The 12,487-nt window shown below is 41.5% G+C and overlaps 1 protein-coding gene across 1 annotated transcript in view; it reads right to left on the bottom strand.

The window, feature by feature from the left end:
• LOC117526469 (collagen alpha-1(XI) chain-like) overlaps positions 1-12,487 on the bottom strand; it is a 108,592-nt gene that overhangs the window by 41,184 nt on the left and 54,921 nt on the right. Inside the window, exons 5-16 of the mRNA XM_034188540.1 lie at positions 11,203-11,365; positions 10,141-10,263; positions 7,784-7,903; positions 7,569-7,697; positions 6,455-6,502; positions 5,085-5,126; positions 4,908-4,970; positions 4,744-4,818; positions 2,772-2,852; positions 1,938-1,994; positions 1,775-1,828; positions 1,532-1,585 (exon numbers count right to left, since the gene is read on the bottom strand). Of these exons, the coding sequence (XP_034044431.1) occupies positions 1,532-1,585; positions 1,775-1,828; positions 1,938-1,994; positions 2,772-2,852; positions 4,744-4,818; positions 4,908-4,970; positions 5,085-5,126; positions 6,455-6,502; positions 7,569-7,697; positions 7,784-7,903; positions 10,141-10,263; positions 11,203-11,365 (1,009 nt within the window). The remainder of the gene's footprint in view (positions 1-1,531; positions 1,586-1,774; positions 1,829-1,937; positions 1,995-2,771; positions 2,853-4,743; positions 4,819-4,907; positions 4,971-5,084; positions 5,127-6,454; positions 6,503-7,568; positions 7,698-7,783; positions 7,904-10,140; positions 10,264-11,202; positions 11,366-12,487) is intronic.

The following is a 12,487-nucleotide window of genomic DNA, read 5'->3' as shown; positions in this document are numbered from 1 at the left end:
GAAAAGTTACGTCACTTTTTCACCAATAGCCCCACACACACACACACCCACACCCACCCCCTTTCACACACACGCCCCTTCCAAATTAATTATTCATAAGGTTGTGCCCAAACATTCGTAACACTGGAAGAGGAGCAATGGCGAGCTACAGGTGTGCTTTCCCAGGCTGTCATAGCGGACTACGATCTTTATATATTCTTCCCACGGAAAGCACTGGCTTTTATTCATTTTTAACCGCATCCCCAGTACATACAACTGCCGACTATTTCTTTGCTCTGCGCATTTCACGGAGGACTGTTTCACAAACCTTGCACAATTTCGAGCTGGCTTCAGTCGGCATTTAATGCTCAGTAGAGGGTCAGTTCCGACTTTGCGACAAAATCAACCCCAGCAATCAGTACAGCCTGTAAGTATCACATTTTCTTTTGTTTTAAATTTATTTCAGATCTCTTTTATTATTATTATCATTATTATTTTATCAGCCTCTGGCTGACTTCATGTTGGTGGGCGAGGAACAAGATTTATCACTCAACAGCAATGTTGAAACGTGATCTGTTGTTCAGAATCAGCTTCTTATCACTGGTAACGCGGATTTCCTCTCACTCAAACCCGCAGCTTCACAGTGCTTTAAACCGTCGTCCACAGACTTCAATAGCGACACAAGTGCAGCAAAACGAGACGAGTCATTGGATAAATGCTGCGCTTTGTCCCGCCCATCGGAGGCTCTGCGTGTCTGGGGGTCTATGGGGCAGTGGGCGGGCCTCGGCTGGTCCGGACGCCCAGCTTCTGCATGATGATTGGATGATCTGTCTGAGGCTGAATCCATTTTTGATTGACAGCGAAATGAGCGAATCAGCGATCATTTTCATTCTGTTCTGAGTTGAACCGGAGACTTTCCTAATCCTCTTAGCGGTATTTTCAGTGAGCAAGGGCAGCCAATCAAACAACAGCAACCGATCAGCGCCAACACCTACGTGCATTTCATAATGAGGTTGCCAAATAAGCTCCGAAATGACGCCATTAAAAGCAAACGAGGCTTTCTAAACCCAGCATAGTAACATAGCTGTTTCAGAGAGCCTTTTAGGAAGGTTCTGAGCCATTACAGACCCAACCAATTTTTTTTTGGGCTACATATCACATCACAGAACAAGGATTAATGCCCCATTCAAGGTCTCTCTATCACCTTTAAAACATACTTTAGAAAATATATTAGGCATTCTTATTACATTCTTTTTATTCTTGGGCATTCTTTTAAACTGAAGTTTTAAAAATAAAGTTGACTTAAGATTAAACAAATACTTTTATGTTTAATTATTTCTTGAGCTATTTTCTGCCACCATTTACACAACACAGGACCCTGCGATTTTGGGAAATGATTAAGAGGTTGATTTAAAGAAGAGTAGCAGTAATAGTAGTAGTGGTGGTGATAGCAGTAGTAGTAGCAGTAGTAGTAGCAGTAGTAGTAGCAGTAGTAGTAGCAGTAGTAGTAGCAGTAGTAGTAGTGGTAACAGCTTGAAGAAAGTCGTCTCACCATTTTTCCAGGTCGTCCATTCTGACCTGTGATGCCTACCAGTCCTGGAGGACCCTACAAGTCAGGTGGTGCACAGACACCATGATTAGATATCAGAAATGGCAAGTATCATGCAGTATCATTATTGGAAAGGTAAAAACTGTTAAGCAAAAAAGGGTCAAAATAGTTCTTCTTTAACATGTGCTGGTGTTGTCCAACAGACTGAGTAGATAAACCTGATGTTATAAAAATCTGACAGCTTACTGGCGGCCCCGTGTCTCCACTGTTTCCCTTCAGCCCCATTGGACCTGGTGCACCCTGAGAAAAGCCATTTACACAAACTTAGCTTGGACTCTAGTTGATGTGTTTGACAGCCTTCCTCATTTACACAGAATGATTTCCATAAACATGAAAAACCTTCACTCACCAGTGGTCCTGGTCTTCCCCTGAGGCCAAGTGGGCCAGGAGGTCCTTTCATAGACATCTAGAACAGGTCCAGACACATTACAACAAGCACTTTAGTTTGAGTTCCACAGCAGGCTGTTAATGAGGGTCATACTGTAAACCGACTTAGAGTGGTCAATGCCTTAAAGGCCTTATTGCAAAAGTATCTTTAACTTTTATCCTTAAATATAGTTTGACTTTTATGTTAAACACCCTCAAAGTCTCACAGTTCTCCATCCATGCATGTATAAAGCTTTTGTTAGATAAGCAAAATTTATGCTTGAAACAGCGTGTTGCCACTTTTGTGACATATGCCACAGTTGTGGTTTTAAAAGAATTCAAAGAAGAATGTGGATATACAGGAAAATGGTAGCGACGTCTGAGGGGCCATGACCCTGTTCACATATACATCAAAGAGCCTTCTAAAAAGTCTGCTGTTGCAGAAGAGAAATTTTAGTCCTCACATGTGGGTTTGTGCACATGCATCATCTATTAATGGCTGGGTAAGTATTAGGACGCAGGGAGAGTGCACAGCCATTAGGTTTCTAAAGTATTAGGACGCAGGGAGAGTGCACAGCCATTAGGTTTCTAAAGTATTAGGACGCAGGGAGAGTGCACAGCCATTAGGTTTCTCCAGCCATTACCTGTAAAAAAAACATGGTGGATCTGGCAGAATTCTGGTCTGCTGACACATGCTTTAATGTCGGTTTCATGTCTGGTACATGAAGACAGTTTTCCACCCTCCTGCACTTCTAAGTTGCACTCTGCTCTTTTTTGTGATATTGTGACATGAGTGAACTTGCAGATGTTTTTGTACCTTGGTCTGCTGCAGGATGGCTTGAGCCTGCGCCTCCTGGGCTGAAACTACAACACCTCTTTTATCACTGCCTGTCTGGAACTACACACACACACACACACAGAAAAGTGTAACATATTTTGGAGTCAACCTAAAAACCTGCCTAGTGGCCAGAGTACTGGTCATTAAAGTTTATGTGGTATATTTGCAGGATCACCAAGCAGAAACATCCAGTGTTGAAAAATGAAGCCAACATGGAAGTGCCAGAACCTGGAGTTTCTTGAATGGCCGCTTGTAGTCCATGGACCAAGCAGGTTTCGGTACCACTTAAGGGGATGAAACAACACTTAGAATCCAGCCTCAGTGTATCATGGCCTACACAAAAATGTATGATAGCCATGCCAGGGTGGTAGCTGTAGCCAGGTAGGGGTCAATGAAGAATTACACAGAGGTCAAACTTTAAAAATGCTCCAATCATGTTGAAAACTATATCACATTGCTTGTCTGATCATAACGATTCCAAAAAGGTATAGGTTGGACTATCTGTGATGGAATGTTCTGGGGTTATGGGGTCAAAACAGCAAAAATGGTGACAAAGGTCAAGTTCAGTTTGTACAGGGGTCAAAATTTAAAGTTGCTCCAATTTCAATAAAAAATGATGCAAATTATTATTTGGGTTAATAGGGTTCTAATAAAGTATAGTTTGCACCATCTGTCATGCTTAGTTTTCATGTTACAGGGTAACATATGTCACATCTCATAGACTCCAATGGATGTTGACCTTGTTTGACCTTTACTTTGGAGACCAAACATTCAACATAGTCAAAACTATTCCATTTATTAATCCGTTTATTTCAACCAATAATTTGCATCATTATTTTTTTTTATTGAAATTGGCGCAACTTTAACTTTTGACCCCTGTACAAACTGAAACTGATCTTTGTCGCCATTTTTGACATTTTTACCCCATAACTCCAGAACATTCCATCATAGATAGTCCAAACTATACCTTTTTGGAATTGTTATAATCAGACAAGTAATGTGATATAGTTTTCAACATGACTGGAGCATTTTTAAAGTTTGACCTCTGTGTAATTCTTCAATGACCCCTACCTGGGTGCAGCTACCACCCTGGGATGGCTATCATACATTTTTGTGTAGGCCATGATATACTGAGGCTGGATTCTAAGTGTTGTTTCTTCCCTTTAAGTGGTACCGATTAGGTCAGAATTGATGACTGGTTCATGGACTATTGGGGTTGTCTCCAAAAGCAAGGCACTCTACAGAATTCCATGAAAAAACATCCAACTTTACAGCAGAAATAAACATGTTTGCAGCCTGGTAAAATAAATAAAACATTTTGGACTCTATAGGTTGTTTTCTTGCTTATGACAACTGCACAGGGGTGGTGGTGTTGTTTTGTTTTAAAGCCAAAAGGTTAAAAATAATTTACTGTGTGATTTATAACTAGGGCACAGAGGGCCACCTGCTAGCAGAAGCCAATAGGGGTTGTTGCTAGCTGTGGCGTTGTCAGTGTTTGTCCTTCGCAAGCATTTTATTGTGAATACCAACCACACAAACAATCTTTGAAGTCTGTGCTCCTGTATTTTTGTAGTGAAATATTTGTTTTAGTTTGTATGTTAGCCCTATTAGTATTAATTTGCATATATCAATAGCTAGGTACCGACATAGATAGCTCCATGGTTACTGAGGCTATATATGCCAGTCACAGTTTTTAATACTCGCACCCAAGCCAGGATGTGCTAGAGCCACGGAACAGTCTGCAAAAATATAAACCAGGATACCTAACATGTTAGCCTTAGCTACCCTGCTAACTTTGATGTACAGTACTGGTCAAAAATGTGGTCACTTTTGACCAGTACTGTAGCTGGGGGTGTTGGAGCTACATTAGTCCATGCCAGGCCACCCAAGACTTATTTGGTTCATCAAACCAAATAACTGATGCTGTATAAAATGTACAGACGCATGTTACCGGTAAGATCATGACGTTTCCTGGAGGACCTGGCATTCCATCTACTCCATTCAGTCCCGGCCGCCCTGGAGGGCCCTGAAATGAGAAAGATGAATGAAATTTTGCTGGCACCAACGTGTGGTTGGGTCAGTCACTCGCACAGGAATTCAGAGGACTATCCTCACCAGTTCTCCAGGGTCTCCTCGTGGTCCCACTGACCCGGTCACTCCAGGAGGACCCGGCTCTCCCTGGACGTGAAATAAAAATAAACTGAGAATGCTGGATTTTTTTTAATGTTAATATTATTGTTATTGGATGTAATTTTTTTAAATAATTAGCTAACGGCTGCAAGAGCCGCTAACCTGACGTCCTGGAAGTCCATATGGTCCCACGATTTGTGTTCCCTGTAGAGATTGAATAAATAAATACATTTAAATCAACAGTTAATATCTGAATGTCGACACAGCTATTACATTGCACCCTTAGGTCCATAAATATTTGGTCGATGCCCAAGTGTTTTGTTGCAGACATTCAGCTTTAATCTGAATCACGCTGTTTATTGAGAAACGGCTTTAACAGAAGTTACAATATGTCCAAACTACAGCACAAGATTCTGTGTCCTCATTTTTTTATTGGACCAAAGGTAATTGGACAGTTGGTCCTTTGTAGTGTAACTTTTTTGTTATAAAGAAAGATGTGTTAATGAAGAACTTATATGAATTGCCAGTAAAGGGGTTTGTTGTGTATTTCTGATGACACTGAAGAGATGTTTAAGAGAAAACATGTTTTGTGCAAAAAGTATGTTTTCTTACAAAGGAAACTATAAAACCAGAATTTGGAGTTAAAGGTATAATTTGAGTGAAACAATCTGTGAAGAAAATGAATATTAGATTTAAAACATGGGATTTACCAGAGGAGTAAATTTTCACGGCTCAGGGCCTTTTGACCCAGAGATGAACCGACTAGCCTCGTGATTTTCCATGATGAAGGTTTTTTAAAACACCACCCCTTAACTGAGAGTGGACCCACTGGGTGGGGGATTTCCAAAAATTGTACTAATTTGCATTTGTATAATGATGTCATTAATAAGTGACTTTATTGTTGTAAGAAGTGCTAACTTTAGAAAGGTCATTCCCTTTTAGGTGGAGTTGCTGACCCTTGAAGTGTATAAAAATGCATCAGTCATCATATCTTTGAAACTGTCCTGCTGATCCTGAAGACTGTGGATTTTGCTTCCTTTTTGCTGGCAAAAAATTAAAAAATAACTTGTTGCATTGGGACTTGAATCTCTCTGATTTTGTGGACACCTTTTAAGGAAATGATTTTATGATTGTGCAGCTAAAATACTTATCCTAAAATTCTCCATGACACTTTCAGGATCAGATGTGCAGTGTTTCCCCATTGCTTCAACAATCAACAGTTGGTTTTAAACGTAGCGTACCCCTTTGAGTCAGGTTAAATCTGATTAGAGCCGTCGTGTATGAAAGAGATAAATGAGGGGAGCCATCAAGGTGCCTATGCTGAATCTGAGGGAGCTTCAAGCTCGAGTGGCTGTGATTGGAGAGGCGTACAACAGCTTTAACCACTCAAAGTTTCTTGTTGGCACAACGAAAAATGTGGCGAAGAAGAAGAAATGAGTTTTGGGGCGACTGTATTATCAGCTCTAATATGCTATGACATGAAGTTAAAATATCACGTCCTAAATCCAGCCTTTGTGTGTGTGTTTGCTCACCGCTCCCAAAAACGCCGGTTCTCCTTTCTCTCCTTTCTGTGGAATTTCCTAATGGAACATGACAAAATCGTGAACAACAGGGACGAACGTGTCCTTATCTGCTCCAGCTGCAATTCCCAAAGCTGAGAACCCCGCGGCTCACTTTAAAATCTGAAACTGTTCTACAGCTCGCCAAAACCTTTAATCACAGTTTTCTATTAACTATATTGTGTTAAACTCAGTCAGATAAATAAAGATCAATCTTGGAATTGCCCTTAAAGGGTTAGTTTAAGCAAAGGTCAGTGAGGTCAAAGGACAAAATTTAGATTTTCACTTCAATGTAAACCAGACATTTGCCAGACATATGTAGTTTGATTCTGGAATTGGCCAGGCAAAATGAGAATCACCAAAGGTCAATGATTGGGTCAAATTTCAGCCCCCCCCCCCCCCGACTCTGATGGCCATCAGATTTGGCACACATATGTTGGCGAGTTCGGGAATTTGCAAAGTGAGATCAAATTACCAAAAGGTCATTCAATTGGGTCAAAGGTTAAAATGCTGGTTTTTTACTTTTGCGCCACACACAGGATTTGTGCCTATCATGACATGTTTGGGTGCTAGTTCTGGAATTGTCTGGCTTGGTCTTGTTTATCAAAGGTCAATGACTGGGGCTAAGGTCATGTCTGCCTTGGTCTCAGTGAAGGTTGACCCTGAAATTGCCCTGAGAGAATTCATTTTGGCAAAGGTCAAGGTCAAGGAATTTTTAACCTGATTTGAACCACATGTGACATATAACTGAACTGCCTGACAAGTTCAGACACAGATCAATCATTTAGGTGAAAGTCAATGTCACTGGGGTCACCCACAGGTGCTGTTACCTCACGTAATTCAAATCCCACGGCTTTGTTCCATTACTTCTGATTATATTTAAAAATTAACCAATATTTTGGGGTCATTTTAAACTTTATTACAAAATTGAAAAGCAAAAATCTTTTTACTTATTCTTAATGACCTCTCACGGTCACATGCATTACCTCCACGGTTTAACAGGGGGCCGTGGACCATACTTTGGGAATCACTGCCGGAGCTGGAGGGTTTTATTTATGCAGACGTGTGTGCCGAGTGTGAACAGCACCTCCGTGTTAAAGGTGTATGCTTGCTCTCTAGCGGCTGGTCCGTAGCGCTCGTCGTATTGCTCCTCGTACTCATACTCGTTCACCTGGTAGTAATCCGTGGTGTTGTCGTAGTCTTCGTACTCTATGATCTGTGTAGCCAAGTGCACACGCAAACAATGAAAGGAAGACACAGGAAGGTAACGCATGTCACAGCGACGCCTGTGGCGAGTCTCACCTCATACTCTGTGACGTTCGGCCCTGGCGTCACCGTGGATACAGAGAAGTCCTCGTAGAGGTCGCTGTAGTCAAACTCCTCAAACTCTGTAAGCACAGGTTTCTTTGGCTCCTTCTCCACCTGAAAGACATAGAAATATTCATAAAATCCTTCAGCAGTCATGGAGTGTGAGGCGGGGTACACCCTGGACAGGACGCCAATCTGTCACAGGGCCACATATAGACAAACACACTGGATTCTTTTATGATTGATACATTTCTACAGCCTCCGCCCCAGTCTGAGGTCAAGAGCGCTCTGGAGCAGGTTTTCATCCAGGATGTCTCTGTACATTGCTGCATTCATCTTTCCCTCAATCCTGACTAGTCTCCCAGTTCCTCCTGCTGAAAAACATCCTCACAGCATGATGCTGCCACCATCCTGTTTCACCGTAGGGATGGTGCCTGGTTTCCTCCAAACATGGTGCCTGGCATTCACACCAAAGAGTTCAATCTTTGTCTCATCAGACCAGAGAATTTTGTTTCTCATGGTCTGAGAGTCCTTCAGGTGCCTTTTGGCAAACTCCAGGTGGGCTGCCATGTGACTTTTACTAAGGAGTGGCTTCTGTCTGGACACTCTACCATACAGGCCTGATTGGTGGATTGCTGCAGAGATAGTTGTCCTTCTGGAAGGTTCTCCTCTCTCCACAGAGGAATGCTGGAGCTCTGACAAAGTGACTGTCGGGTTCTTGGTCACCTCCCTGACTAAGGCCCTTCTCCCCTGATGGCTCAGTTTAGACGGGCAGCCAGCTCTAGGAAGAGTACTGGCGGATCCAAACTTCTTTCATTTATGGATGATGGAGGCCACTGTGCTCATTGGGACCTTCAAAGCAGCAGAAATGTTTCTGTACCCTTCCCCAGATTTGTGCCTCCAGACAATCCTATCTCGGAGGTCTACAGACAATTCCTTTGACTTCATAGTTGGTTTGTGCTCTGACATGCACTGTCAACTGTGAGACCTTATATCTAGACAGGTGTGTGCCTTTCGAATTCCTGTCCAGTCAACTGAATTTACCACAGGTGGACTCCAATTAAGCTGTAGAAACATCTTAAGGATGATCAGTGGAAACAGGATACACCTGAGCTCAATTTTGAGCTTCATGGCAAAGGCTGTGAATACTTATGTACACGTGATTTCTTTTTATTTTTTAGACATTTGCAAAAATCTCAAATTTTCACATTGTCATTATGGGGTTTTGTGTGTAGAATTTTGAGGAACAAAATGAATTTCATCCATTTTGGAATAAGGCTGTATCATAAGAAAATGTATAAAAAGTGAAGCATTGTGAAAACTTTCAGGATGCACTGTATATAGATGTACTAGCAGAGATATAAAGTTTTGCTCAGGCGAAGAATAAATAAGCCAATAATTAAAGGTGGACTGGCTATTTTTGCAGTTCTTAGATTTTGAATCACTACTGAGTACATGAAGATTTGTTGGATTTCCCAATGTACAACAGGCCATAACTGATCGCAGGGCTCCTTCAAGTTCAGCCTGACGACCTTGAGATTCTGTTTATTTGCCTACATTGGTCCCGTTGATGCGCCAATTCTAATGGTGTGCTCAGTTTTGTTGTTATTGATGTTGTTGAAGATGTCTTGCATGGGTAACAGGCATTAACAATACAGTAATAAAGCCTAATTACTTGGTAATATGGCATAGATCATATCGGATCTTCGTGGTGACCCTGACCAAAAACTGAGAAGCCAAAAGCACTTAACTAGAATACGCAGTTCATAAATATTTTTTGTCCAGCTGGTTTGTCCAAACTGTCAGTTTAGGACACCATAAGCACATTTTCCTTTACAGTTTAACACATTCAGTATCTGTTGGCTCCAAACTCAGAAGTAGAGTAAAGGTTTTATTCTGAGGATATAAAAAGTTCATCATATCTTTACATTTTTCAATTTACAAATAAAACAAATCTAAATCTTATCTAAATCTAATCTTCATCTAAAGTTAAGTGCTTGAATGAATAAACAGTCAAGACCTTGCCACACATTTGTGTATCTTTTGTCACCATCTAGTGGGTAATGTGGGCATTTCAGTGCTTCTGTATATTTCCTACTTCAAACCCAAAATTCAGTTTAAAAAAATATGTCAGAAGTGCATGATTTTTTTTATTTTTATTTATTTATTATTTTGGCAGGCAGATCTTTGCCCTAAAGTATTACTGTATAAAAAGTTTTACAGTTTTTGAGTTTTAGGACACGGAAGGTTTTGCAGTGTGGACAAACAGAAGGACAGCATTTTCTCTTGACAAGCACAACTTGTGCCAGTCCAGTTCTGGATTTAAAGCGCTGGGCACCAGAAGGACTTACTTCCTCTGGCTCGGCTAATATGTTGTTGTAAAGCAGCGCTGCGTCACAGTCTGGGATGAAGTCTTGACAGTACGTCTCTGCAGCACGGGGGTCGTCCACGATCAGCAGCTGCTGGATGTCTCCCTGCGGCACAGAAACACAGATCACACCGTGGAACCACGCGGTGGAACATCAGCAATCACGTGACATGACCTCTCTGGCCGTCTGGCTTCATCTTTGACTGTATGTGTATCTTCACTCATGATGATCAAAGGAATTCAGCAGGCGGTTTTTAACATCGCTCAACAGTTAATCGTCTCCAGAGCTTTTGTGTCAAATGGCGCCAGTAACACAAAGTGCACAGACAGACATGGACTCGCCTATGCCTCTGTGTGCACACACACACCGCACAGAAAAAAGACACAGATGACTGCAGACGGACCACCTGAAACTGCACTGGAAGCTAAGGTCAAAGTTCATCCCTTGGATCTGTTGATGTGCAACAAAGTGCAGAATACTGGTACCATCATTCATATCTGCAACTGCTACTGCAAAAAGGATTTATCACAATTTATTTACTTTAATTCTCTCCAGCTTCAATCCATTGGACAAAGTGCAGGACTTGCAGGAAACCACTAGAGGGCAGTGGTGGGAGATAAGCCTTTTTTTTTTTTTGTTTCTATTCATCTCTGATGGACAAATGAAACAAGCACCAACAAGCAGAGACGTTCATCTTGTCACACACAAGGATCTTATTGTGGGTTCTTGTTCTTTGTACTAAACTGGACTGAAAAGGATGCGGTGAATAATTTGTCAATTTATGCAACAACACAGTTACTATTGTTCTTTTTGGTTTCCACAGTTGTTCAAGCATGAACCTTCCCCTCCACCCCTCACCAGCTCCTGTCCTACTTCTTAACATCATTGCAATTATTTTCTTATGAAACAATTTGTGCTGTTTGTCTGGAAACAGGGGTTTTTCTGGGGGGGGGGGGGGGTATTGTGCACTTGAACAACTTTAAAAGGTCAATTTAACATTCAATGTCCTGACTCAAACACACAAACAGGCTCAAAGTCTTTTACCTCAAACACGGCTTCGTCCAGCAGTCGAGTTCCAAACACCGTAACCCCATCAGTGCTGACACGGGGGTCGTGACCTCTGAGCAGGTCCAGGGTATCCAGCTTGGCACAGTCCAAGTAAAGAGTCACAGACTGGCCCTCCACACTGTAGGCTACTCTGTGCCACCTGGCAGGACACGCAAAAAGATATTTACTTTGTGAGGTGCCTATTGGGAATTGGGAGCTGGTCTAGGCCTAGGTCTGGTGGCCACCTAAACCACCTTTAATTGTCTAGCAAATATACAACCCCTGGCAAAAATTATGGAATCACCGGCCTCAGAGGATGTTCAGTCAGTTGTTTAATTTTGTAGAAAAAAAGCAGATCACAGACATGACACAAAACTAAAGTCATTTCAAATGGCAACTTTCTGACTTTAAGAAACACTGTAAGAAATCAGGAAAAAAAAATTGTGGCAGTCAGTAACGGTTACTTTTTTAGACCAAGCAGAGGGAAAAAAATATGGAATCACTCAATTCTGAGGAAAAAATTATGGAATCATGAAAAACAAAAGAACGCTCCAACACATCACTAGAATTTTGTTGCACCACCTCTGGCTTTTATAACAGCTTGCAGTCTCTGAGGCATGGACTTAATGAGTGACAAACAGTACTCTTCATCAATCTGGCTCCAACTTTCTCTGATTGCTGTTGCCAGATCAGCTTTGCAGGTTGGAGCCTTGTCATGGACCATTTTCTTCAACTTCTACCAAAGATTTTCAATTGGATTAAGATTTGCAGGCCATGACATTGACCCTATGTGTCTTTTTGCAAGGAATGTTTTCACAGTTTTTGCTCTATGGCAAGATGCATTATCTTGAAAAATGATTTCATCATCCCCAAACATCCTTTCAATTGATGGGATAAGAAAAGTGTCCAAAATATCAACGTAAACTTGTGCATTTATTGATGATGTAATGACAGCCATCTCCCCAGTGCCTTTACCTGACATGCAGCCCCATATCATCAATGACTGTGGAAATTTACATTTTCTCTTCAGGCAGTCATCTTTATAAATCTCATTGGAACGGCACCAAACAAAAGTTCCAGCGTCATCACCTTGCCCAATGCAGATTCGAGATTCATCACTGAATATGACTTTCATCCAAATCAAAATCAAATCAATTTCATTTATATAGCGCCAAATCACAACAAACAGTTGCCCCAAGGCGCTTCATATTGCAAGGCAAAGCCATACAATAATTACAGAAAAACCCCAACTGTCAAAACGACCCCCTGTGAGCAAGCACTT

This window comes from Thalassophryne amazonica, chromosome 15 (genome assembly GCF_902500255.1).
Source record: "Thalassophryne amazonica chromosome 15, fThaAma1.1, whole genome shotgun sequence".
Lineage (NCBI taxonomy): Eukaryota > Metazoa > Chordata > Actinopteri > Batrachoidiformes > Batrachoididae > Thalassophryne > Thalassophryne amazonica.
This window is presented reverse-complemented; position numbering and strand designations above follow the sequence as displayed.